Raw genomic sequence first — 27,803 nt, 5'->3', positions numbered from 1 at the left:
GAGGAGGTTCAGAGAGTTCCTGAGTCCTCCTGAGTCCTGATCCCAGTCCGTGTGGCCTTTGTGAGGATCTCCAGCCACACAGGGACCAAGCTAACAGACACGTGCTCCTTAAAACTGTACGAGGTCTTAGGAAATGATTTATCTCCGTTATGTAAGAGCGAACGCACCGAGGGGATGGAGCATAACGCGATCCCTCTCCTCACACGCTGAGTGTTGTTTGATTTCCTGTCACATGATCCTGAGGGGAGCCAGCAGGCGCCCGCTGTGTTTGATTTAATAATGTGTCTCTATCCAGGACGGGACGCTCTGCAGACTGTGAGAGGTTTGTTTTCTGGAGCCGCAGAGGGATGACTAACCCTCTGTTATGTAATTATTGGCAGTTATTAGGAAATATTTATAATTCATTGATTGATTCCTACTTCAAAGTTAGCACGAGGAGGAAGGAGGAGCTGACTCAGAGAGAAACTGAGTCTCTGAGTCAGACCTGATCAGACCGGGTGAGGAGAGGGTTTCTGAGCTGCTCTGAGTCCACTTTAAGAAACAGGCAGAAAAAAAGATTCATGGAAGGTCAACACACTGCTATACAACAAAACATGAACAGAAAACACACAAAAACTAACACAAGCGCCACCTGTTGGCCTGGAGTCTCACACACACTGTGGTGAAGACGTGACTCTGATCGAGGCGTGTGTTTGTTTTGGAAATTTTCTTTTTAACTCCACTTTTCTTTGTTCAGGTCAATTTTTTCCCAGATCCAGCTCCACAGGGTAAGGTATTCATCAACAGTTAGAGCTACACTCTGAAACCTGACAACAAGCTAACTTTGTCAGTTTGTAGAGTAGTTTAGCAGCTGCTATATTTAGCTCTACTTAATATATCTTAGCCTTTAACACGTGTTTTAGCCTATAGCTCCTTTTTTCCCCTGTAGCTCACATTTTTGACCTAAGCTTGTGTTTTAACTTTTTGCTCATCATTAGCCTCAAGCCTGTACTTTAGCTTTTAGCTCATGTTTCAGCCTATAGCACTTTTTTTCCCTTAAGCCTGTGTGTTAGCCTTAAACATGTTTTAGCCTATTGGACATTTTCTCCCTTTAGCTTGTGTTTTAGCTTATAGTTCATGTTTTATCGTACAGTATGTTTTAGCCCTTCAGCTTGTGTATCAGCCTTTAGCTCATGTTTTAACTAATAGCGTGTTTTTTCCCTCTAGCTTGTGTGTTAGCCTTTAGCTCCTGTGTTAGCCTTTAGCTTGTGCTCTATCTCTCTCCTGTTTCTCTTTCTTCTGCTCTTCTGTCCTTTTTCTGTCTGACAGGTAGGCTCCAGTGTCCACCATCACTACAACATTAATCACAGAAATCATAAAGAAATGGAAACTTCATCACAGCGTGGTGTTGTCATAGAGACTTGGACGTGCCATAAATCAATCCTGTCCTGTCAGACCTGATCAGGAAGATGAGAAGTATCATTCAGGAATAACTTGCTGATAATCTGATGTTAAAGTGTGGATCAGGATCAGGCAGATATCTAGAAGAGAGACTTTTCTGGATCACTCAGGAACTCCTCACAGGAACTTTAGATAAATAAACAACTCTTCAGTTTCTGCGTCCTCTGCTCGTCTCTCCTGTTTATGACGTGAGATTCACTGAAGGCCGTTCAAGCGCTCTGCTCTGCTTTTCCTGGAAACCAGGGGAACGTGTGTGTGTGTGTGTGTGTGTGTGTGTGTGTGTGTGTGTGTGTGTGTGTGTGTTTGTTTGTGTGTGCAGAATATCAATCTACGTCCACTCAGACTGAGTCAGTCAGCAGTAACGTTTGATTTGTGTGTGTGTGTGTGTGTGTGTGTGTGTGTGTCCGAGTTGGACAGCGAGAGCGAGAAAGTGAACAACAAAGTGAGAGTTGGCGAAGGCCGGCATGCAGCTGCTACAGTCTGAGTGTTTGTGTGTGTGTGTGTGTGTGTGTGTGTGTGTGTGTGTGTGTGTGTGTGTGTGTGTGTGTGTGTGATGACTCAGACCTCCTCCCTGTGAACTCCTCATGAACAATGTTAAATTTCAGCAGTTTATCATGTTTGTAGTTTCAGATGTTGGATGGTTTTCCTTCACAATAACACCAGCTCTGAGCTGCTGATGAGATGAAGACAAACACTGACCAATCTACACACACACACACACACACACACACACACACACACACACACACACACACACACACACACACAGGAACAACTGGAAACAGACTAACTGAGGCTCCAGAAATGATTTCATCCTCATGCATGAGCGTCCAAATGAAAACAGCTGAGATTTTAACGTGCTCATCCTTTAAAGGTTACTCCACAAACATGCAGGATATTTATTTCCTCAGGCCGTCAGGCTCAGCTCGGATATTAAATCTGTATCTGATGCTCGTCCTGAAACAATCAGTCATGGATCTCTGTGCAAAGTCTGTGAAATCACATGATTTAATGATCGGTGCAAACAAACATGGTGTGTGTTTGTTCTCTTTGGATTCACACGTTTCGTTTCCATCCAGGTCTGAAGCTGATGTTTGAGGTTTATAAAGTGTTTGTTTTGTTGCTCTCTGCAGAAACTCTTTAAATCTGCAGCAACAGCGACATCTTCTGAGGAGGAGTGAAACGAGAGCACGTTTTAAAGCAGCTTCACGTCAGAGGGTTTGAGACTTCAGCGTCTTTCTTGGTTCAAACATTTCTTGGAAACTCTGATTTCAGGTTTCCTCAGAAAGAGATCTTTGTCCTTTCCTCTGAAGTGGATCAGCAGGGCCCGTTAAAACCAGGACTCAGAGCCAGCTCCTCCTCTCTAACATTTGTCTTCTGAGTCCGCTCCGAGTCCAAACCAGTGTTTACGTCTCCTTCCTCCTCATAAATCTCCTGTTGGACTCAGCGTGAGCCACATCCACCGGACAAGTCCAGAAAATGTTGAAGATCAAGGTTTGAGGACAAACACCTCGTCAGAGTCTGACATGGAGGCTCCATAAATCTCAACGTCACAACAAAAGCTCCTTTTAATGGAGGGATCTTTAATCCCAGGAATTAAGAGACTGAAACAACCTCAAACTTTAAACTCCAGGAATCACTTTTCCAAGAACAGACTCGTCATTTTGAGCTTGTTTTTCTGTTTCCAGCTCACAGCTACAGAGATGTCCCGTAAAGTGAAGGATTGGCGTTTTATGTTTGATTGATTTCTCCTCAGAGTAAATTCCTCTGATGTTTTAAAAACTTAGAAATAAAGTCGGGGTATCGTTAACCGTCACATCCTGAAACCTTCACCCCAGACTTCCACGTGAGCAGAGTCCCTAAAACCTGGACTCACAGGCGTCCGCCCTGGCGCTCTGTGGTTTTGGATGAGGACGGTCTCTGGCAGGGCTGAGGGGCTGGACTGAAGTGAACCTTTAGCTTGTGGAGGGATCCAGTCTTGATGATCTGAGCGTCATGTGAGGGCGCTGTCACAGGCCTGGAGGAGTCAGAGCTCCTGTTGGAAGTTTTTGGCTTCAGATGAAGATAATAAACTTTGCTTTTCAGGGATTTGTTGACATCTCTCTGTGGGAGCAGTGATGTGTTTCATAGTAAAACTCAGGATGATGATGAGAGCTTTTCCAAAACAGGTTTCACTGGAGCAAACCCATCTCTGAGCAGCCTGATGAAACGTGGAGGAGCTGCAGATTTACTCATGAAGTGTGTGATGGACGCGTCTCCCTGAACGCTCCTCGTCAGGATCCTGGAGGATCCACGTCCAGCCAGTCGTCCTGGTGTCAGAGCTCACTCAGCTGCTCAGACATCTGGAGCAGGCGTCACCTCAGGGATGAAGAGTGAGGCTGGTCTGGAGGAGCTGGACCTGATGAGGACTTTGGTTGTTGTGTTTGAGTTGAGCTGATTTCACCATCTGGAGCAGATGTTACGTAAAGAAGTGACGGCTGTGTTTATACCTATGGATAAACACACACACACACACACACACACACACACACACACACACACACACACACACACACACACACACACACACACACACACACACACACACTCACACACAGACGGAGAAACGGCTGATGTTTTGGTCTGTTTGAACATTTCCATAAATAAATCACAGGCTGCTTTAGCGGCTTGTTTCTGGCGTCCTGTGATCTGAAGCTACATCACCAAGCAGCCGAACCCAAAGAGAGAAAGATCTTCATCAACCTTTGTTCAGAGCTCTCAGAGAAATGATCGAGGACGACACTCGTTAACTCATTAATGTCAAGAGCACAAAACAACAAATGTATTAACAGATTTGCATATACGCAAAATATCTACAGACTTGAAAAGTCCAAGTTTTTTCTACAAGACCTGAAAAAACAAACAAATCATCGGTCACAGCTGAGCCTCCAGCAAACATCAGGTGTGCGCAGACAGCAAAGTGCAGTTTGGGTATTTGTGGATTGACTCAGATGTTTATTGATCAGGTCACATATTTGTGGATGCTTTTACACACACACACAGATAATGTTGCTCCAATATCAGCTCCATAGTGAAAAACAAAGTAAAGTCCAGCTAACAGCTGTCAAAGGACGGTTAGAGCTGCTTCATGTTTGAACTGTCGTTAGTAAACCTCCACTGAGGATCTGTGAGACTGTTTGGGTTGATCTGTCTCTGCCCCTGCATCAGCAACCTCTTCCTCTTCCTCATCTTCCTCATAGTCATCTTCTTCTGGCTTACAAACACTGACAAGAACGGCTCCTGCCTACCTGGGGTCCCTCATCCAGGTCTACTCTCCTTCTGGTCCTCTACGGTCTGCTTGTGAAGACGCCTGGTGCTCCCAGCCCAGCACGGCTCCAAATCTCTAGCCAGACTCTTCTCCTCTGTTGTTCCCAAACGGTGAATGAATTACCTAACTCTATACGATCCACAGAGTCCCTTTCTACTTTAAGAGATGTCTGAAGACTCATCTGTTCAGGGAACACTTAGACCTTAATCTGAGCCTTCTCCTCTTGGTCCTCAGGAGGAGAATGATCCAGAAGGTCAAAGACTCAGATCTCAGTGAATATTCAGCACTAATTACTGAATATCGTTGAAGGTTGAAAGTAAATTGTTGCAGCAATTAATTGTGGTTAGTTGGCTACTTTATTCTACATTATTGATAAAAGTAAATATATAAATAATAAGGTCTTAATGGCAGCACCTGCAGCTGAATAACTTGCAGCACTTTGTCGCACTAACAGGTTTTCCTTCTGCCTAAATTCTTGCTTGTTTTGTACATCGCTCTGGACAAAAGTGTCTGATAAATGAAACTGTACAATTGTAGAAATGCATGAACTCAAATAATTAAAGCCAATAAAACTGAGACTTTGAAAAAGGAATAAATGGTTGAAAGAGTAAAAAGCAGACCGTGTGGAGGTTGACAAAGGTGGATCAGAGGTCAATAACAGTCAGAGATAGGAAATGTTTTTGAATCTACAGCAACAGGGAGACACAGGAAGAGGGCGATGGACTCTAGGAGAAGATAAAAGCTTCACACACCTGCTCCGATTCAGGAACAATCACACACACACACACACACACACCTGAGCCTGCTCAGACTCTGCTGTTGTCTTGGAAACCAGTCAGGCGGTCGTCATGTGGTGAGCAGGTCACAGCTGTGTTCAGATCCTCTTCATCATGACTCCCTTTGACAAAACTTCTCATCGTCTCATCCATCACTTCGGCCCTGACCCTGTGTTAGCTCATCCTCATAGCGACGCTGAAAGTTTCAGGATCTTCAGGATAAACCGGACCAAGCTTCACCCTCAGAGGGACAGATCCAGGGTGGTCACTGCTCACACTCTGCTGTGGGATGGTTGTGAAAGTGGGGCTGCTCCATTTGGCTCGGTCCAACCCGTGTTTTATAACCCAACAGTTCAGACTTTGAGATCACAGGCTGGGACCAGGCCAGAGGCTGGATGAGCCCACAGAGAGCAGTTAAACAAAGAGTCTGTGCTCTGATTCATTGTTCCTCTGAGGACCACGCCGTCTCTAAGAACTCAGAGTTAATGATGGAAAAGATGCAAACACGGCCCGGTCCGACGGGACCAGAACATAAAGGAGCAGAAAACACACAGTGTCCTGTGCAGCTCCAGAGACCGACCTCACCGGATCGATGTCTCAATCACTGGATGATGTCTGTGTTACGTAACTCCTGGAGGCCCGGGACGCGGCTGCAGCACGTTGCTGAGGGACTGATGCTCTGCGGCGCCCGGTCCAGAAACATGACCTAACGAGCAACAACCAGAGTTTGTTTGGAGAGCCTCCACCCGATGAGGAGCAGCGAGAGGAATGGAGACCTCCTTCAGCTGTAAATCAGGCCCGACCCAGGCCAACATGTGGAGACCCCGACACAGAGTCAGGGCTGATCCTGTTTGACTCCAGGAGAGCTGCCTGGTTACTCTGTTGATGAGCTCAGTTTGATCATCACACTTTGACCCTGAGTTAAAACAAACACCACAGCAGAGAAAGTGCAGAGTAAGTCGCCCTCAGGCCGTGCAGACTGTGACCAGTGAATCGTTCATGATGACAGAGCTCGTGACCTTTGACCTCAGGCTGCACGGCCTCACAGTTTGTGTTAGATCAGGACAGAGCATCGACGACCAGGAGCCAGCGCCAAACTCTCCACAGCCTCAAGTTAAAGTCAGGACACCAGGAGTTATTTTCTATCGAGTCAATCAGACTGAAACAGCTGAAGCTCTATAAAGGTCTGTTTGGGACGGGACAGAGGTCTGTCCACAGGTCCTGTTGAAAAGTGTGTATCTGTGTGTTTCAGGGGTCTGCTCTGTGCAGTGTGTGTGTCTCAGAAAGGGAGGATGAAAAAGTCTCAGATTGCTCAGTCGATCCTCTGACAGCTGAAACTCTGGTGCTCTCACAGACAGTGTTAAGACAGCAAAAGTTCCTGCATTGCAAACATTTGTTGAGGGAAAGGAAACACTCACCACTTCCTGGTCTGGAGGGGGCGTGGCCAAACAGGAAGGCAGGGCCAAGGCACCTGTTAAAGGCCAGGTACACACACAGCCACACACAGCTTGGTAATCTCTGACACCCATTAAAAAAAAACTTTATTTTAAATAAATAAACAAAATAAATAATGAAATATAATAAAAGAATGATATAAATAATGTAATATGATGAAATAATAATAATAATAATAAAAATAATAATAATAAAAATAATAATTATATATATTTAAATTATTTGAAAATGTCTTAATATTTTAAATAAATAAATAAATATAAATAATGAAATATAACAAAATGATAATACAAATGATGTATTATAATGAAATAATAATAAAAATACAAATAATAATTATATATATTTAAATTATTTGAAAATGTCTAAATATTCTAAATAAATGAATAAATATCAATAATGTAATTTAATAAAATAATAATAATGATAATATAAATTTAAATAATTTGAAATGTTTAAATATTTTAAATAAATGAGTAAATTTAAATAATATTTTACAATAAAATAATAATAATAATAACATATTTAAATAATTTGAATATTTTCTGAATATTTTCTAAATATTTTCTAAATATTTTGGTCTATATCTATGTGGGATAAGTGGGGCTCGAACATGTCACACCTTGAGTTGTTGAACTGGTGCCTGCCGTCAGAGTGAACTCATTCATCATTCAGCTGTGACATTTGGAAACCAAAGACTCTGATTCCCAGCACAAACATGAAACTCAGAGACTTGACTAACAATCCTAGTCTCTGACATGACGCGTTTGTTTCAGAAGCTGAAAATGAAGCAAATCAGGAAGTCAGTCATGTGACCTGAGCTGTGCCTCTGATTGGGCGAGCCTGTGATCTTAATATCCTCTGAACCGCTGAGTTAGACAAAGATTCATCCTGAACAGTTTGTGTTAATAGAGAAATTAATGTTTTTGAACCAGGCTGGGTTACATGGGTTAATCTCTGCTGGGAACAGCGCTACGTGACTGTATTGATAAATACCTAATCTCATGGTGTTGTATCCAGTAAAAAGGTGATTTATCAAAGAAAATTTGTTCAGAAACAACTGAGATCAGGGGAGTTTTCTCTTAATTGTAAGAATCCAAGATCCCAGGTCATCAAAAGTCAGAGAAAGTTCCTCTGGAGGCTCGAGAAACTGGAGTGTCAGGTTAGTTTGTAACAGTCACAAGGAGGAAAATAAATATTCATGGATACGTTTGGAGTCAAAGCTTGAATACCAATGAAATTTAATACCTCATAACATTACCATGAAGACTTTTTATTACTTTTTAAGGGCCTTAATTTTCCCACAACTGATTCATCAACTTTTAAAACTTTTGAAGACCCTGCAGACCCTGGATCATGACCCAGGAGCCGGGTCCAGGTGAGAACAATGCAGGTTTTTAATTTGTGATCAGAAATCAGACTCCAGACTCTGTGATGATCTTTTTAAATCCATTTCTTTTAATAAACAGATCAAATCATCTCAGAATCAGACTGAAAAGGGTCGACACAGCTCCTCATCCACTCTTTAGAAAGAACAGGCACTTTACCCAGCTCACGTTAGACGGGACGACAGCGGTGGAGGGACGTGTGCATGCCGTCATGCACGTGTGTGTGTGAGTGTGTGTGAGGAAAAGTCAGTAAACAACAAATATGTGGATTGATTTTCTCATCACTGTGAAGAATAAACTGGTTTTGACTTAAAGGAAACAGCTTTCACATCATGTAACGCTGAAGGGATCAGAGTTTGGTTTCTCCTCCTCGACGTGTGCCCACTGACACAGGAAGAGGAGCGTCTACGTCTCAGGAGTCACAGAGGAAGAGGATGGACGTGCAGAAGGAAGGTCAGGGAAGCTGGTGAGAGGAAAACCTGACTCTCAAACAACTCTTTAACTCATCTCACACTTTACAAAGAAGCTCAGGTGATCAGGTGATCAGCACAGTGAAAAAACCTCTGATTAACCACACAGTCTCCTCATCCTTCAGCTTTCATCATCTTTAATTAATCTATTTTAAAACTCTTAAAGTACATCTGCTCTCTTAGAAATAAACTTTTCTTGTGCGTCTCAAACCGACAAACTGCACAGTGACAAATATCTGAGTCTCTTCATGTCAGACTCATCTCTGTTAACGAAGAGGAAACAACTCTCAGAGAGTTAAAGCTACGACCAAGGAGTGACACGCTGACAGGATTTAAAACCTCTGAAACTCTGAAACCGACAGTGGTGGGTCATTAAATATTGAAGAAGCCACCACCGTCAGTTTCATGCTGCTGGTTGATGGGTTGTTAAATAATTGTGCGTTGAAACCTGAGAACAGTCAAACCACGACAGGATCAGTTTGGATCAAGTATTTCTCTTGTTGCGCCACTGGATGCTGGTTTGGTCGTTTGGTTGTTTGGTCGTTTGGTTTGACCTCGGGGGGTCAGGAGGAGCGAGCAGCAGGACCGAGGATGGCGCTGAAATGAACGCATGCTGGTGTGAAATCTACGAGCTGTAAGTGCTGCGTGACACGGCTGAGACTGGAAAATCTCTGAGCATGTTCAGGAAAAACTGACTGAACGGTTTTTATACTGAGAGGTTCAGAGAGGAGGAGAGAAACCAACATCCAGGAAAATCTGTGAAGGGTCAGAGTCAACACCTGTGTGACAGGGCGGCACTAAAGGTTCAGTCAGGTTCAAAAGTCACATACGAAGGAGGATTGTCTCAAACTGGGCCGAGGAGCCGGATTAATCAGCCGCTCGGCCTCAGACACGTTTACGGCCTCTGGGAGCTCACGTTTGTTTCTGACACCAACCCTAAACGAGGTCTCTGATTGGACCGTCAGCAGGCTTCAGACGAGCAGTGTTCCTGTTTGTGTCATGGCGTCTGTTTGCTCATCCAGGAAGACGGCGTGAGAGGAGGTCACAGCCACACGAGCACGTTCACAGGAATGGTCCCAGGAAGGTTGGTGGAAGCAGTCAGGTAGTTTAAACACAGAACAGTCTGAGCACAGGGAGTGTGTGTGTGTGTGTGTGTGTGTGTGTGTGTGTGTGTGTGTGTGTGTGTGTGTGTGTGTGTGTGTGTGTTCCTCAGTTTAGATCAGGGTTATCTGCAGGTCAGACTTCTCAGCGCTGCGACTGTTCAGCTCAGCGACCTCGCTGCGCCGCTTCCACAGCGACTCCTCCTCATTGGCTACTTGGAGGTCTGCACCGTCTCCTGCAGGGACAGGCGCGACCGAGCCGAGGGGAGGGGCATCATCACCGACTGGACGCCGCTCAGCCGCCACGGGAGCAGGCCCAGGAAGTTGTCCTGGTGGGAGTCCAGCGTGAGGCTCAGGGCCCGCTGGGAGGGCGCCGGAGGAGGGCTGTGGGAGGTGTGGCTCCTCATCGCAGGAGTAGTAGAAGATGGAGGCGGAGCTTGGGGAGGGAGAGGGGTGGTCACTGCGCTCCTGTGGGGAGAAGGAGGTGACAGGAAGTGAGATAAAGAGGAGGGAGGAGGGGTGAATGATGGATGATCAGATGAAGGGATGAGGGCTGCAGCGTGAGGGCGGGGCACAGGGCAGCAGAGGAGGAGGATTCTCGACCTCTTTCAGTCACATGAGAGTTTCTGAGTCTGGACTCTGACGCCCCTCTTTAACACAGAGTCAGTCCTGGTCCAGAAAGACCGGACTGCTCCATGTTAAAGGAGGAGTTTATCTGACTCAGAGCAGAGTGTGAGGGTGAGCGCTGACACGTTACCTGTCAGGTTAACTCATGACACACCTGGTCACACGTCTGTCCAGAGGAAACGCACTGAGCGTGCAGCACAGGTGATCATGCAGGTGCAAGCGACACGTACGAGCAAGTGATGCTGCGGCTGCAGGGAGCGGGGGCGGGGTCAAACAGCTGTTGCTAGGGAAGCGGAGAGGCAGTGGGGCGTGGTGATTGGACGATGAGCAGCGGTGCAGGGACAGGAAGTAGGCGGCAGGGCTCATTTGGGGAAGGTTAGTACGTCACTGTCACACCTCACTCTCTGAAAAGGCAAACACACACACACACACACACACACACACACACACACACACACACACACAGGACACACACACACACAGGAAAAACAGGGAGACAACATGGCAGAGGGTTAGCAGGAGAGGAGGAGGAGGAGGAGCTGGTGTTTGAGTCCTGCTGGAGTCGAGGAGGCTGCGAGTGTTAAGTGATGAAACAGTGAAGAGGACGGAAACTTCCTGATCGTTAACGTGAGGGTGGGAGGAAAGTTCATCAGAGACGTAAAAAGACGAGTGTGAGAATGAAGACGCTGAGACGTTAAAGGACGATGAGGTCAGGACGAGACGAGCTGGAGGATGAGGATGCTGTGAACAAAAAGACGAAGAGCAACAAACTCTTGGGTTAGGGGTCAAAGGTCAAGGCTGGTTAATGAAGCTCTCGTCCTTTTCTGGGTCTTTGTTAGTGAACTAGTTTCCACCTACAGGTGATCACATGAGAGGGAGACAGGCGGTCGATGCTGCTTTAGCGTCTGACTCTTTGCATGAGTTAAACCAAACTTAAAGGATTAAAATCAGAAAACTATGAAGTCTTAGATTTCCTCAGAGACGCTGGCTCTGCTGGTGTTAGCAGCTCTCTGAGGGACGCACGCTGCAGGGAGACCCACCAGGGGACTCCTGCAGCGTGAGGGTTACATGGCGGCTACGTTAGGGGTGGATGAGGGGTTTTCAGAGGAGAGGGCGTGGGGTCACATACGTGCTGCATTCACCACTGCAGAACGGCGTATACCTCTGTATACAGGGGCTGGACAGCCTCCTGGCCTGACGGATCTGAAAAGGTTACAGCACAGCTCGGTTACAGAGAGGAGAAGAGCTTCTTCCCAAAACCACACACACACACAGACACACACACACACACACACACACACACACACACACACACACACACACACACACACACACACACACACACACACAGAGCCTGTCAGGATGGTTTAACTCGTATCGACACGGGTGAAAAAAAAAGTCTGAATCATAAACGATAAATGTGAAAAAGTGTCAAATTCTCCTCAAACAGAGGAGTCGTCTTCCTGCAGAGAGCTCTGTGGTTTTGGAAAGAAACTCTTGGAAAAGAGAAAAAACCTCAAAGGGGGAAAGTACGGAGAGAGATAGGGACACATTTCAGGAGGTGTGTGAGTGTGTGTGTCTTTTGTTCCTTTAACCCAGGGGTCTGCAACCTTTACTGTCATAGGAGCCATTTTTCCTCCGCTCACCTGGATCAAAGTCATTCAGGAGCCACAAAATCTACTTTATCCTCACAATAAAGACAAAAAGTGTTTAAATTTGAAACATATTAAAAATCTAGTGAATAATTAGCTGAACAAGAAGGTTTTGTGTTTATAAAATTGTACATGTTATGTCTCAGTTTTTTATTTTCAATAAATTTGCAAATATTAAAATTTAGAAAACTATGTAATATCATAAAGTTCATAAATAGATAATAAGATGTTTCAGCAAGTTTGGGATTTTTTCAAAAAAAGAAATACAAAAAAATGGCTGAAAAAGGAAAATATTTTAAATTTTAGAACTGTTTTAAAATTTCATAAATTTGCAAAAAAAATATATAAAAACTGTCTTTTTACAAACTTGCTCCATTTTAACTTATTTAAAAAATTTTGGAGAAAAATGCAGAAATAAAAAAAAAAAAAAAAAAAATCTAAAAATTTGCAAAATCTAAAAAAAAATTGGAATTTTAATTTTTAAATTTGCAAAAAGTGTATTAAAAATGTAATTTAAAAAAATGCAAAAAAGTTTAAAAAATAAATAAATAATAAGAAAAATAATTTCTTAATAAAGAAATTATAAATAAAAATTCTTTATTTCATTAATATGTTTTTTCAAATCTACAGGGAGCCACAGGAAAGGAGTCAGAGAGCCGCAGGTCGCAGACGCCTGCTTTAACCTGTCTGCAGTTTTCAGCTGCAGTAACACATTCTGACACCAGGTGGCACCACTTCTTCAGAAACAGGATGAGAACAAAGAGCTCTGTGATGCAGACTGATGAGGAAGAAGAGTGAAGAGTGACGTCTCACAGCAGCTGGAGGAAACACATGATCACATTTTCTTCACATGATTTTTAAGTTTTCTTTTCTTCTTCTGCTTTTGTTGCATCTTACAGCAACTTTTCCCACAAAGGTTAAAGTCAAAGTATCTGTTATCATGCTGTGTGAAAATGTCTGATTGATGGTATCTGCGCTCTTTACTTCTTCATCACCTACCGTGTTCGCTGAGCGTCCCAGGCCGCGCTGAGCCACGATGGCTCCTGAGATGGCTTTGATCCAGCTGTGCATGTCCTCTGGGCTGTCGGCCTGACGCAGAAACACAGACAGACAGTTATCCTCCTGTCTCTAACCCTGATCTTCTTCCTCTGAGTCTGAAACCCAGTGTTACCTGTATGAAGAAGGTTCTGGAGCTGGTGACCATCTCAAACAGGTTGTCTCTCATCATCAGCTCGCTGAAAACACAAGCATCAGGTCAGGAATCTGTGATCAGGTCTGACAGAGGCTGGATGCTGACAGGAAGTCTACCCACCTCTGTTTGCACTCCTGGACTTTGTGGATCTCCTTCAGTGGGATGACCCTCAGAGCCTCCCGCTCCTGCAGGACGGACACGAGACGAGCCAAACATGAGCGTCTCAAAGCAGACAGAGCAAGAGATCGACACCGTCCTCACAGCAGCAGCAGCAGGCTCAGGTAAGAGAAACACCTTTCTGTGCATGGCTGAACTTCAAGTGACAGTCATGTTTGATTTTGTTTCTCTGAGTCATTAACATCAGTTTTACTCTGTTTTATAACCAGCTCCAACTTCACACAGATTATAAACAAAGCAGTGAACGTGTGCAGAGAAAGAAAACGTTGCAGCTTTGGTGTTTTCACAGAGGCGGGGTGTGAGGTCACACGCTTCCTGTGAACCAACTGCACAAAGAAAGACGATAACTGACACTGGCTTCAAATCCTAAAGCTGTGTGGAAACCGCTCAAACAGAGGAAACGTTCAGAGGTTTAAAGACACGTCCACGAGGAGCCTCTTCTCCTGGTGAGCCCACACACACTCTCCATCACGCTCAGCTCTTATTATTCTGACTGAAGGAGTCACAGCTCCCTATCAGATGCTAGATCAGTCTGTGTACGACCTTTAAATACTCACACCGTGACAATAATAAACACACACTCACACACACACAGACTGGGTGTGTCTGAGCACACACACTCCTGTGGTAGGAGCTCTCTGATCTGTCCACACGTGGATCATATGAGGAGGTATTCAGGACACATGCCGCTGCGTGTAGAGACACACAGCTGACTGAAAACAAGCCTCACTCTGCACACACACACACTTACACACACTCACAGATGTGTGTGTGTGCAGAGTGTGTGTTTTCACCTTCTCTGTCTCTGAATCGACTCCCTGCTCATGGTGTGTAAACTTTTTCACCTTGTGTGTTTGCTGAAGGTGTCTGCTGAATGTGGCGCCCCCTGTGGACAAAGCTGGACCTGGTATCTACTCCCAGATCTCGTCCTGTGTTAAAGCGACAGTTTCTTTTCTCATCAGCTCATCTGCTGTTTTTCAGCCGTCACTGAGCACAGATGTTGGATAAAAACATCAAACCTCGACCTGATGACCTCGTTCGTCTCTGCAGCTCTGACAAAGTGACGTGCTGCAGCCAGATCAGCTGGTTTTAAAGGGTCAGTCCGCCTAAACGGACAGAGGAATGTGAGCATGTCTCACCAGGTCAGTTTTGTAGTAGCTGAGAGCGTTTTCCTCCAACACGAAGTACCGTCGCTTCCAGTTCTTCATCTGAGAAAGACGACATGAACAGAGTCAGTGGGTTCAGGTCTGAGGTGCTCATCAATAAACCAATGACTGCTGGATGTGCTTTGTGTTACAGGAAGTCTAAACCGTCAGAATAATAAATCTGTCCCGGTTTGCACCCTGAGCTCTCACCACAGCTCCCTGTTTGACACAGTATCCGGCCTTGATGACGCCCTGGTCCTGGACTCCTCTGGACAGGTAATAGGGCAGCTGACTCTGAACTCGCTTCAGACCTCCACGCTCTGCCCCGTTCTGCCCCTCCCCCTGCTCCTGAAACACACACACACACACACACAGATTTATTCACAGAACATCAAACACTGAAACCACGTCAGGTGTAACACAGGTAGAAGGAGCAGAGGATCGTCGGTGAATTCTCCGACCTGCCCGCAGCGTGTTTTTCTACTTTCAGCTCAAACTTTCTTCACTGGACGTTTTTCTGAACTCAGAGTCTCCAGGCTACACAATTTCAGCCTGTCGTCACTCGCCTGGGTGTCTGCAGGTTCCCTCACGTGTTAGCGCTGCATACCACAGCAGACAGGACCAAACCTGCAGAGCTGCTTCTGCTAACAGCTGCTAACGCTGCACACATGACTGACTCTGTGTGTGAGTGTGTGTGTGTGTGTGTGTGTGTGTGTGTGTGTGTGTGTGTGTGTGTGTGTGTGTGTGTGTGTGTGTGTGTGTGAAGGCTGACACGCATCAGGATCCTTCACACATTCAGAGAGCACACACTGAGTGATAACAGAGACAGATCACACAGATCTCTGTCTGCAGATCTTAAAGTGGAGCAAACTCACACTGACCCCTCCTCCAGCTGAGGATCAGCTTCTTCATGTAGTAAAACGTGACTTTGGTGTAAACAAACAAACATGAGGAACAAACAGGAAAAAGGAATGATGGCTGTTTGAATTTAAAATCAAAATAATTAAAAAAAAGGCTCATCCTGCAGCGTGGAGCGGCCTTCACCTGTGTAGCAGTGATGATAGGGACTCCTCCGATGATCTCGGTCTTGTAGGAAACCTGCTTCATGGCTCCCAGAGCTTCCTGAGGAGTCTCAGCCTGGGCGGCCGTGCTTTCACCTGGCTTTGGCACCTGAGAGCATAAAATATTACAAATTAACAAACTAAATATGATCTCAAAGCATCAGGATTTCTGATTCTTTAAGGGTAAATGTGTTTCTGTGGTTTGTTCAGTTACAGGGCGCTAATTGTGATGCTACGACATTTCTCCACATTTAGCTCTAAAACGTCACAGATTTAGAGAAATATTTGTGAAATATATTTGTCAAATATTTTATATAAATGAATTTTCAAAATCCTGTTTGGCTGAGTCGCTGCCTCCAAATTTTATTTTGGTGCTTCTGGTGGCGGAAGTGAGAATTTGCACGTTAGCTAAATATTTACAATGAAAACTTAATGTTTAGAAATTTAGCTAAACTAAACTAACCCAAACGTTTTGTGTCTTCAGTGATATTTTTACTACTTTTTCTCCTGTGTTTGTCTGGAGATCCTACATGTAACCATGGCTGCATTGTTTACATGTGAACTCAGCTGTAAGCAGCCTGTAGCATGTCAATGCTAACTGGTGCTAGGCCGGATGTTTCCCCACAAGGTGAGGAGAAGGAGGTGAGGACGACGTGCTGGTTCTCAGGTGTGAGCTAAGAAGTGACGACATGGACCTGTTCTTCCATCCATCGTTATTGGGAACGTAAGATCTATCTCCAATAAGATGGACGAGCTAGCTGTGCTAACCCAGCAACAGAGGGAATACCAGAGGGCAGAGTAGCATCATGCTATTCACAGACATGGCTAACAGAGCTAACAGCAGACACCAAGGCCACATGTGAAGAGCTTCACCTGCTGTGAGCAGACAGGATCCAGGAGACAGAGACTGAACAGACTGCTGAAGAAGCTCAGTCCTGGACCCTGTGGAGGTGGAGGCTGGCTGACTGGACAATGATGGACAAGCTGTCAGCATCTATTTTCTTATGGAGCTTTTTACACTTTCTATACACTTTCTTACTTTGGTTTCTTGATTGCTGCTGGGACTTCAGTTTAGTTTTACTTGTTACAATGACAAGAAAGTTCTATTCTATTCTATTCTATTCTATTCTATTCTATTCTATTCTATTCTATTCTAAATATTTAGAATCAGGATATTTTATTTCACAACATTCAACATTTATATACTCCAGTTTTTGCAGAGCAGTCGCTGATTTCTGCAGCAGCAGGTAAAACATGTGATCCTGAGCTCCATCACTGTGGCCTGATGGGTAATTTTCCATCTGCTAAAGCCTGGAGCTAAACACACAGCAGCCCACAACAACAGCAGGAACAGGGTCACCTATTGATCCATCAGAGTGTGTGTGTGTGTGTGTGTGTGTGTGTGTGTGTGTGTGTGTGGCGCTCACAGTAATCTTGGTGGCATTGTTCAACACACTGATCCATTCCACCAAATCCTGCTGGTCGTTGGCCTGAAGATAAAACTTCCTCATTCCAGCGTTGATGACTGCACAGAGGAGGAGGAGAGAAGGAGGAAGAAGAGAGGAAGAGGAGAGGAAGAGGAGAGGAGAGGAAGAAGAGAGGAAGAGGAGAGGAAGAGGAGAGGAAGAGGAGAGGAGAGGAAGAAGAGAGGAAGAGGAGAGGAAGAGGAGGAAGAGAGGAAGAGGAGAGGAAGAGGAGAGGAAGAGGAGAAAGAGAGGAGAGGAAGAGGAGAGGAAGAGGAGAAGAAAATGTTTTATTTTGATGTTTCAACAGGAGAGGAAGGAGAAACCTTCAGCGAGCTTCATGCAAATCAGGAGCTAAAAATACCGTTAGCTTCTGGTTTCAGTAGTGTGTGTGTGTTAACATCCTATCCAGGTGAAAACACACACACACACACACACACACACACACACACACACACACACACACACACACACACACACACACACACACACACACACACACACACACACACACACACACACAGGTCAGGTCAGGGAGGCTGTACAGTTTCCTCCCATTGAGTGACAAAACGCTACCGTTGACCACCAGAGGAACAACAAGCAGCGGCCAGGGACAAAGGAGAGGAAATGAAGCTAAGAGGAGAGGAAAGGAAGGAGGAGGAAGGGAGGAAGGGGGAGAAAGAAAAGAAGGAAGCAAGGAAGGAGGATGGAGATTGGAGAAGAAGACGGGAAGGGGGAAAGAAAGGAGGCACAAAAGGATGGAGGAGGGAAGGAAAGGTGGCACGGACAGTTAGAAAAGAAGATGCTGCATCAGGACAGAGGAAAGGAGGAAAGGAGGAAAGGAGGAGATGCTGCTGCAGATGAACTCACCGAAGCAGAACTCAGCCTTTGGTCTGAGCTTGGTGGCATCGCTGACCTGGAACAAAGAGACGACCAAACGTTAAAGCGTCACTCTTTCTGTTTCTCCTGCAGCGCTTTGGTCAAAATGTGACGTGTTTCTCTGAAACTGTCCCCGTTAACGAGGAAAACCAGGCCGCATCCACAACATCTAACACAACAATGTCTACTTCCTCTACACACTCATTTTAAAGGGGTGTGTTTGTGTGTGTGTGCTGGAAACAGGGAGGACTCACCTTGGAGATGTAGGTGAGTTTGAGAGAGCCCACGTTCTCTGCACCTTTAGGCAGATTCTGCACAGACACAAAAACCCTCAGTTAGTTTTCTTTAAAACAAAAAAAGGACGTACGGGTTGATTTATGGGAAACTTTGGGAGGATTTAGTTTACACTGAGTTTATTCAGCACAGAGAGATGCTGACAGCTCGTCTCCAGATCCAGGTGGAAACAAGAGCAAACTGTGAAACAACAGATCACGCTCCTCTCCTCTTTGATCTCTGCTCCACTTCCTGTTTACCTGGAGAGGCTCAGAGGATCGATCAAACCCCTCACATATCTCTGACTCACGTTTGTCGTCACCTGCTTTCCCCTCTCTCCTTTGCTTCACGGTGTTAACTTTTGGTTTGTTGCTGTTAACGCTCTCAGACTCACAGACTAACTTCCTCTGGAGGTTCCTGTCTCACCAAACCCACAGGTGGGTCCACCTGCTGCAGACAATGGCCCCTTTCAGATTCTCTGTTTCCTCCTTTCTGACAAACAGTGTCTGTGAGGAGAGCTGAGTGTTTTTTATAAAAAGATGGAGGAACTGCTCTTCACCTGTTCAGAGCTCGCTGATAAAGAGCTTTCACTTCTCATCTGTTGGTCCAGCCTCTCTTGACCATAACCACTCATCTTTACAGAGAAACAGCTGATGGGATCCCTCCAGGACGGGTTTCAGGTCCCTGCAGGCAGAGACCCAGAAGGAGGAAACCCCTGCTCCATCTGAGCCAAAAACCTGTTTCCTCACCTCCCAACACGGGCAGCAGTCGGCTTTAAACTTTGTTAGAGCAGGAAGCATCAAATAAAACCAGGTGTTAGGTGGTTTACTTCAGACACAGCAGTCTCACCTGAGGGTTGTCCATGAACCACAGCAGGCCGCCCTGCTGCGTGTCCAGGATGAAGTATCGGCGCAGGAACCTGCCGCTGTTCTCATTCTCCTCGATGTCCAGGAAGCCACAGATGCGATTCTGTCGGTCCACATACGGCATCGCAACCCCGACCAGCTCAGCCCACCCTGGGGCATCACAGGAACGCTGCGTGGAGGGGGGGGGACAGGGCCAGAACCAGGGTTACCTCAGGTCAGAGCAGCTCCATACTCACAGCACAGAGACTGACGACGACTCTGACGAGTTCGTGTTTGAGCCTCTGTTTATTTATTCAAGGAAACATGAAGAACATGTCATCTTTCTCGTTTGAGTTTCATTCTGGAGTAACGTCTCTGCCGACAGACGTCAGGTCTGATGGCTTCTGGGAGCTTCTTGGTGTGTAAACAGATCAGTGATGCTGACATCAGTAACACGCCGTTTCTGATTGGACAGAGTGAAAACTCAGCTCTGAGCACGTTAGGGAGGAGGAAGTCTCTGAGCTTTCAGAAGAACTGAGCTGCACAAAGACACACTCTGCAGGTGGTCTGAGTGTGTTATTATTTATTTTTTATTATTTTTATTTTTTTGTTATTATTTTACACACACACACACACACACACACACACACACACACACACACACACACACACACACACACACACACACACACACACACACACACACACACACACAGATAGAGCCTCTGAGGTGGAGTGTGTATGATCATGGTCTGAAGGGGTCTATGGACTCAGAGTCTTGTGGTTCAGGTGAATCTTCCTCCCCCTCAGTTTCCATGTGAGCCGTGCGGTCATGACGTCAGCAGCTCTTCACAGACTCCATCACTATTTACGACTCTTACTTCAGAGACTGAGTGTTTAAATACAGTCTGCTAATGAGGAGGGGAAACATCAGAGCGCGTCTGCAGTGACCTGACTGTGACCTGACTGTGACCTGAAGCCTCTACCTGTCCCTGCCCCCAGCTCTGTGTACTTTGTGTACTTTGTGTACTTTGTGTACTTTGTGTGCTCACTTACTACACGTGACATAAAACTAACAATGGGCAGAAAGCAGTGGTGGACGGCGCTGCCATGTTTTAAAACGCCATTGTTGTGACTCGTGCATCTGTTTCCCTCGTTTGCTGTTTACTCCCACACAACAGGACACACGGCGATCGCATCGAGGTCTGAGTCTGATCAGAAAACTCTGAGGTTTTGAAAGCGAGTGTTTGAGTTGGGATGACTCCTACTTCATGAATATTTAAATAATTATTTCAAAATAAAAGAATTTAATAGTTCATGTGAATATTATTTCTCTGTTTTTGCCAGTAAATAACAAAAAAACTTCCCCAACAGGAGCAGAAATGGAGACTCTAAGAGTTCTGGGAGGAACTTTTTCAAACATACGTTCCTGACACTTGGTACCTGGCAGTCAGTAGCGGCACTCAACAGGACCTGTTTTCTTTACTTTTTTGTGTTTATGTCATAATAAATATTATTTTTTTTAATAATAAAATCTCAAAGTCTTTTAATTTAACATATTTATTTCTCAATATAAAACTCAGAATGATGTGTTCATGTCCAGTGGGAAAACTGAATTCTGTCAAAAGCACCGGGTACCGATTTAGGTTAAATCAAAAGGTACCATGTTTAGGTACCTAAATGCATCTTTGTGACTGTGAGGGAATGGAAGAGTGGGCGATTTTCCATGCAGGACTTGAACACAGCATTGCAAGGTTATATATTGAAGAATAAATATGTTAAATTGAAAAAATGTAATATTTTATTATTAAACAAATTAATATTTTTTACCACATAAACACAAAAATGTACCGAAAAGTGGTACCGCTGAGTACCACTACTGATTGCCAGGTATTGAGCATCGGTACCGTATCGTTTCAAATGTGAAAGGTTCCCATCCCTGGCAGAGAGTGTTTGAAAGTTTTGACTAAAGTTTTGAAACCTTAATATTTCTCATTTACTGAGTGAACAAACCTTAAGTTTACTGCACAACATTACACAGTGCAACACTTCCTGTTCACATGTCACACTCTGAACATGTTCCCAAAGACCTGTCCTCAAACTACAGGTTAATGTCAAACAGCCTCCTCCAGTAAGGTGACAGATTTACAGGTGTCTGTGAATACCTGAGGAACAGACGAGTCTTGGTTTCTCTCTTGAAGGTCAACTTTCTGTTTTAAACCAAAACCAAACCAAACCAAACCTCAGGCAAGAGTCGACTGTTTCCAGAGAAATGAGAAAATCTGCAACAACTTAAAACAATGAGCCATACTTAAAAAAAATTAGACTCTTTATATTCCACTTAAGGACATTAATTCACTTTCTCTGGACTCATTATTGGTAGAGTCATGGTGATAACTGTAGGAAAGTCGAGCTGTTGCACAAAAACATTTTCCTCCATATCTGCCTCAGAGGATGTGAGTTAAATATGTATAAGGAAATGGTTTTTATGGTAAAAAATGATCATATCAAAAGCTCAGTGTAGATAAAAGTAAAATAATGAAGCTCTCAGTTTCATTCCCTCTGAACTGATAATTCATCCTTTCACCTTTCCATAGCAGTAATGTGCCGTGTACTGTGAGTCGCATCCCACTCTCTTTAATAGGCCTGTAATGCATTCATAATTACCGTGATTTCGACGTTTTATAATCAGCTGTGACGCTGTGAGCTTCATTTAAAGGACAAACCCCCAGATTAATTCCTGTGCATGAAGGATTAACGTGTTCACCGTGAAATGATCCATTAAAACAACCATCAGAGCACAATTCCTCCCTGTGGAGATCAAACTGTTGTCTCAGGCCTAAAAACATCGACCGATTTCCTCCCCTGGCTGTAAAAAACATCTATTCGACACTTTCCACCGATTAATCATCTTTGTTTCCGGCGGATAATCGGGTCCGAACCTCCGGGTCGAACCTGGGGGAGGTAAGCAGCAGTAAAAGCGGAGGATTGTGGGTTTACTTACACAGTTCGGCTCAGTCCGAGTCCAGTGTGGCAGCTGTCAGGCTCCGTCGCTAAGCTACACGCTAACAGCCCAGACCGCTTCCGGTTTCTGTTTTCAAAATAAGAGTCGCGTCGCGAGTTGAAATCATTTTGGCGGGAAGAAACTAAGTAATAAAATAATAACAACTGTACTATTCCCACGCTTTATTTTAAAATTATACCATGTGGATGTTAGTTTAGCTTGGCATAAGGCCACTGACAAAGAGTGCGAGACTGTAAAATAGTTCATCTTAACCTGTAAACCTGTAAAAATCTCTAATTAAGGCGCTTCATTCATGTTTTTTTTTTGTTCCGTTAAATCTGCCAACTTATTTCTTTTCATTTACTGTCAAATATACCAATGATTAATGGTCCTCTTGCCTCTTATTTATATATTCAATTCATTTTGAGTTAAATGTGAGAGCAACTATCACCAGCAGTTTTCACAGTAGCTTTAGTTTACAGATTTTTTTTATAATAATTACAAAAAAAAAAACAAATATGAACAAAAAAATAATAAATTGCTTTTTAAAATTCTTTAAAGCTTTTATTGTGAAGGCAAAGTTTCTCCCCTCACACTCTTGTTACAGAAAGCTTCATTCATATTTCCAACCAATCAGGTGCATGAGGCTTTTTTTCCTCCTTTATTTTCTTTGCAAAGCCTGATGGTTAATGAAGTCTCAGGGTTCAGTCAGAGGCCCCATCAGGCTTTATTTTACAGAGAGGTCACCAATTAAACAGCAGTCACGTGACTTGCCTCAGGGCTCTCTGGTTAAACAGACCAATGTGAAAATGTAAGTTTTGAACCTGTTTGGTCTGCATGAGGCGGCACAGGAAGCCAGGCGTGAATTTAAGTTACTCTTTTCCTCCTCTGTCAGCGTGACGTGACCCAGGGTTGTTAGTGGAGAAAACAGTCGATGCTCTCTGAAGCTCACAGCTCGGTTAAAGTGAAACTACAGCATCTGGTGAAAAATTTCACAAACCAGGACACTTCTGTGAGACTCCTGTTCTCACAGGTCAGGCTGTAAATTTTCATCATGTTCACTTTTCAGACACCTGTCTAACTTCTATTTGTTCCTAACTTCAGAGCAGAGGTGTTCAACAGGGGGTCCACGGCCCTGAGGGGGTCCATGGAGGTACTGCTGGGGGTCTTTGACATTTTTGGTTGATTTGGCAAATTTGTATTCATTCATTTATTTTCTGAACTACTTCTCCTGTTCAGGATCACAGGTGGCTGGAGCCTATCCCAGCTGTCATTGGGCGAGAGGTGGGGTACACCCTGGACTGGTAGACAGCCAATCACAGGGCTGACACAGAGACAGACACACACTCACGCCTACAGATAATCCAGAGTGACACATTAACGTGATGAGGACCATGCACAAACATGCAAACTCCACACAGAAAAACCCATCGGCCAAGCTGGGAATCAAACCGGTGACCTTCTTCTTGCTGTGACTGTATGTGTATTTTTAAATAGTTATTCCCAAATGTTTCAATTTTTACTTTTATCTTTGTCTGTAAGCACACATCAGTTGATAAACAGAGGCTGAATATTTTACCTTTCAGTCAGAATCAGCAGCTCCGTCAGACACAGCTCCATCCTTTTTATCCTAATCTCCTCTGTAACTTCTCCTCTCTCAAAGCCAAACAAACTTTTTTTGAAAAAAGAAATGTAAACCTGTTAATCTTTTTAAAACAAAAGTAAAAGAAGAGATTAGAAAGTGTGAATAATGCACAGATAGATTATCAAGCAAACTCTGCCACCTGGTGGTGACTGATGAGAACCTCAGCACAGAAAGTCCTCCCTAAGTTTACCTCTCTAACTGGTGTCTTTAATGTGAAAGAGGAAACTTTTGAAAGAGGTGTTTATGGAAATGTTCATGTCTTTGGCAGGAGCTCTGTTTGAGTTATAGACAGAACTGGAGATCTGTGTTTGAGGAGCATGAGATGAAAAAAACATCTCAGGGACGTTTTTGGCCTGACCTGAGGTCCATCTCCCTGAACTCTTGTCTCCAGAGAAGTGATTTGATTGGGGTGAGAAGTCGTTTGGCCTCCCTCTTCCCTCTCTGCCTGAGCCGCTCCTACAGCTGCTCCATGCTGAATGTCAAAGGCCTAATTGTTTTGAAAGGAGGCGCTGCCAGCCCTGATGCCAGCCTCTGTGCCAGTCTTTTCTCCAGGACTGTATGAAGCCCAAACACAGCAGGAGCCATCATGACGCCGTGCCAGGCCCAACAACAAACGCCTGCTCGGGGGTTGGTCCTGCATCCTTTTGAAAGCCTCAGATCTGCTGTATTGTCAGAGCGCTGAACGCCTCATGGTACAGTATGGCTGGCATGGAGGCTGAGGCTGGCACAGGAGCTGCAGCATGCCACGCAGGGATTTCAGCCAGGCTTAGCACTCGGCAGAAACACGTCCTGGAGGTCTGAAGGAGGGCGGCTGAAGGCCAGGCTGACCTGAGCTCTGCAGAAACAGACAGTCCTAGCAGGGTGCATGTCAACAAGCTCTGGGATCATTTCAGGTCCTCTTGGAGCTCGGTCCGTTTCCCTGTTTCCATATCTCTGCCTGGAGACTTCCAGAGGAGGATGCTGGGAAAGTAACCGAGGTAAACAGTGGATCAGAAGCAATGACTTGAGTAAACTTGGCTGTGTTTGCAGTGAGGGAACGGCTGAGGTAAACACTGAGGGAGATCCAGGGTTCAGTCTGAGGATCCAACCAGGACCAGTTTGTCCTCAAAGGTTGAATTAAAAACTTCTCCACACCCTGAGCTTCATTATGTGCAGAAATGAAAGAGCTAAACAAAGAGCCGAGCATGTGACACACAGCTGAGCACCTGTCTGAAGCCCCGCCCACACCGTGACTCATCAGACTCAAACCAGGAAATACTTCAAGCTGAACAAGAAACACTGAGCTCATAACATCCAGCTTCAGACTAACACCTGGTTTCTCCTCTCCAGGATCGACGGACAGGTCCAGGTCTGGGGCACTTCAGCCTCCACCAGCAGCTGCTTCAACAAACGGATTTACAGATTTAGGAAGAAGCTGTGAAGTGAAAGTGTTTGAGAGAGAGCTGTGGGGGAAGGAGTGGCCTCTGCTGTCAGCCGGCTGTGTTTCAGCCTCCAGATGAGGAAAATGTCTCTCAGGTCGGAGCAGGACTTCTGCTGTCCTGCCTGTCACGACATCTTCCAGGACCCCGTCCTCCTGTCCTGCAGCCACAGCTTCTGCCGGGCCTGTCTGCAGAGCTGGTGGACGCAGAGACAGTTACAGGAGTGTCCGGTGTGTCGCATGGTGTCCCCGTGGAGCGACCCGCCTCGTAACCTGGCGCTGAAGAACCTGTGTGAGGCCTTCACGCTGGAGAGAGGAGCCGAAGCCTCCCCGGGGTCCGCCGCGGTCTGCAGCCTGCACTCAGAGAGGCTCAAGCTCTTCTGTCTGGACCATCAGCAGCCGGTCTGTGTCGTCTGCAGAGACGCCAAGATCCACCAGGACCACAGGTTCAGACCCATCGAGGAGGCGGCTCAGGATTACAGAGAGGAGCTCTACAAATACCTGAAACCCGTAGAGGAGCGGTTAAAGGCCTTCAGCGAGGTGAGGATGAACTTTTATCAGACAGCAGAGCACATCAGAGTCCAGGCCAGACAGACAGAGAGGAGGATAAAGGAGGGTTTCAGGAGGCTCCACCAGTTTCTCCATGAAGAGGAGGAGGCCAGGCTGTCCGCTCTGAGGGAGGAGGAGGTGCAGAAGAGCCAGGTGATGAAGGAGGAGATGGAGGCTCTGAGCAGACAGATAGACGCTCTGTCACACACACTCCGAGCCGTGGAGGAGGAGCTGAGCGCCGATGATGTTTCCTTCATGATAAACTACGAGGATGCAGCAGAAAGAGTTCAGCAGGGTCTCCTCCTGGAGGATCCCGAGCTGGTGCCAGGAGCTCTGATCGACGTCGCCAAACACCTGGGCAACCTGAGCTTCAGCGTCTGGAACAAGATGAAGGACATGGTCTGCTACAGTCCTGTGGTTCTGGATCCAAACACGGCCAACGCTGAGCTCCTCCTGTCTGCAGACCTGACCTCGGTCAGATACGGAAAGATCCAGCAGCTTCCTGAGAACCCTGAGAGGTTCGAGTGCTGGGACTCAGTCCTGGGCTCAGGATTGGGCTCTGGGACTCACAGCTGGGACGTAGAAGTCGGAGACAACAAAGACTGGGAGCTGGGGGTGCTGACAGAGTCCATTTGCAGACGAGGATTCACGGGGTCAACCGTTTGGAGTTTAAACTTTAACAACGTGAAGTACAGAGTTTTCTCCCCGATTCATAAATACATCGACCTCCCAGTCAGCGACAAGCTCCTCAGGGTCCGAGTCCAGCTGGACTGGGACGGAGGAACGCTGTCGTTCTCTGACCCCGACACCGGGACAGTCATACACACCTTCACACACACTTTCACTGAGAAACTATGCCCGTACATCTGCACCAGGAACACACACCCTCTGAGGATCCTGCCTGTGGAGGTCTCTGTGACACCCGAGAGTTAGGGGTCAAACCAGTCCAAGTCCCTGTCCTCAGGAAGTCTGAGAGAGGATACTAAAGAGGGACATGGATCAAAGATGATGAATCTTTGGACGGTTTATTCTACATGTGCAGACAGTGAAGGATGGTCGACGTAAGATCTTTGTGTCCGTATCCTCTGAGAGGTTGAGGTATGAAGAGCTCTGAGCCTCAGCGCTGCAGGGATCTGGTCAGGGGACATTGTTTACATGCTTATGAGCACATGCTGGATGAGAAAATGGGGCAGAAATAGCCTGAAACCAGATTATAAACCTAACAGTGAAGTTTCCCAAAAGCTGCACACAGGGTTGTTGCTTTACAGTTGGTGTATCTCAGAAAGTGGCAGCTTCCTTTGTGTTTCTGATCATGTGCCTCAAAATCACATCACACAGGAAGGAAAAGATCAACACCAGTTTTTCTCTGATTCATTTTCTTACTGTCTTTGAAATCTCATATTTTCTCATCACATTCTTGTTGAGTAAAAAAAAAATCACTTTATGTTGTTGAATCGTCAGATGGCAACCTCAGCTTAAATTTCCATCCACACACTTTCATTGGTTTAGGTTTGTAATTTCAAAAAGTTTTGTTGAATAAACATAATTTGGCACAGGCCTTATCCAGTGTATGACTCTTCTTTTTGGTCACTAGTTTTCACTGGATCGCTCTGTACAAATGTAAATGTAAATGTTCTTTATTTATACAGCCCTTTACAACAACCCTTTCGGTGAACCAAAGTACTTTACAATAGTTGGAAGAAAGCAATAAATAAAACAATTAAAAACAAATAGAAGCAATAACAACAATAAAAACAATAAAAGCAATGAAAATAATAAACACAACAAGAGCAATAAAATACAATAAAAAAAGTAAAAACAGACTTAAAGTGAAAGTGTCTACATACTACTGAGTATTGAAAGCCAGCCTAAATAAATATGTCTTCAGTCTGAATTTGAAAAAGCCCAGGTCAGAAATTAATAAGATGAATAAAATAT

At 45.1% G+C, this 27,803-nt stretch overlaps 2 protein-coding genes across 6 annotated transcripts; one reads left to right on the top strand and one right to left on the bottom strand.

Moving 5' to 3' along the window:
- Positions 1 to 8,426: 8,426 nt before the first annotated feature.
- LOC141785287 (pleckstrin homology domain-containing family A member 1-like) lies at positions 8,427 to 22,333 on the bottom strand. 5 transcript variants are annotated; one of them, XM_074663491.1, is made up of 13 exons: positions 22,255 to 22,333; positions 19,255 to 19,440; positions 18,387 to 18,443; positions 18,124 to 18,169; positions 17,218 to 17,315; positions 15,774 to 15,899; positions 14,940 to 15,077; positions 14,724 to 14,792; positions 13,528 to 13,592; positions 13,387 to 13,450; positions 13,215 to 13,304; positions 11,693 to 11,766; positions 8,427 to 10,404 (listed from the first exon to the last, which is right to left on the bottom strand). In XM_074663491.1, exons 2-13 carry the CDS (start codon positions 19,393 to 19,395, stop codon positions 10,149 to 10,151), a joined length of 1,224 nt encoding a protein of 407 aa, XP_074519592.1. In that variant the 5' UTR covers positions 19,396 to 19,440; positions 22,255 to 22,333; the 3' UTR covers positions 8,427 to 10,148. The 5 variants fall into 5 exon arrangements, 3 of the variants coding, with proteins under 3 accessions (XP_074519592.1, XP_074519593.1, XP_074519591.1); XM_074663492.1 differs by having other exon boundaries at positions 11,726 to 11,766; XR_012597513.1 differs by lacking the exon at positions 11,693 to 11,766 and adding an exon at positions 10,794 to 10,967 and having other exon boundaries at positions 10,265 to 10,404.
- A 2,905-nt stretch (positions 22,334 to 25,238) lies between these two features.
- On the top strand, positions 25,239 to 27,469 carry LOC141785219 (E3 ubiquitin-protein ligase TRIM35-like). The gene has a single exon (XM_074663398.1). It carries the CDS (start codon positions 25,395 to 25,397, stop codon positions 26,796 to 26,798), a length of 1,404 nt encoding a protein of 467 aa, XP_074519499.1. The 5' UTR covers positions 25,239 to 25,394; the 3' UTR covers positions 26,799 to 27,469.
- The last annotated feature ends 334 nt before the right edge of the window (positions 27,470 to 27,803 follow it).

The sequence above is a fragment of the Halichoeres trimaculatus genome, unplaced genomic scaffold (genome assembly GCF_033239565.1).
Source record: "Halichoeres trimaculatus isolate MK-OKI-2021-1 unplaced genomic scaffold, fHalTri1.1 fHalTri1_scaffold_23, whole genome shotgun sequence".
NCBI classification, from domain to species: domain Eukaryota; kingdom Metazoa; phylum Chordata; class Actinopteri; order Labriformes; family Labridae; genus Halichoeres; species Halichoeres trimaculatus.
Note: the sequence above shows the minus strand (reverse complement) of the source record. Positions and strands in the feature narration are given on the sequence as shown.

Bases quoted from the DNA above. Each gene is read 5' to 3' on its own strand.
- LOC141785219 (XM_074663398.1), top strand. From the start codon at position 25,395: ATGAGGAAAATGTCTCTCAGGTCGGAGCAGGACTTCTGCTGTCCTGCC.
- LOC141785287 (XM_074663490.1), bottom strand. From the start codon at position 19,395: ATGCCGTATGTGGACCGACAGAATCGCATCTGTGGCTTCCTGGACATC. The intron at 17,316-18,123 runs GTGAGTTCATCT...TCCTCTGTGCAG, and splicing joins AAAGGCTGAGTTCTGCTTCG to TCATCAACGCTGGAATGAGG. The intron at 13,451-13,527 runs GTGGGTAGACTT...TTGTGTTTTCAG, and splicing joins GTCCAGGAGTGCAAACAGAG to CGAGCTGATGATGAGAGACA.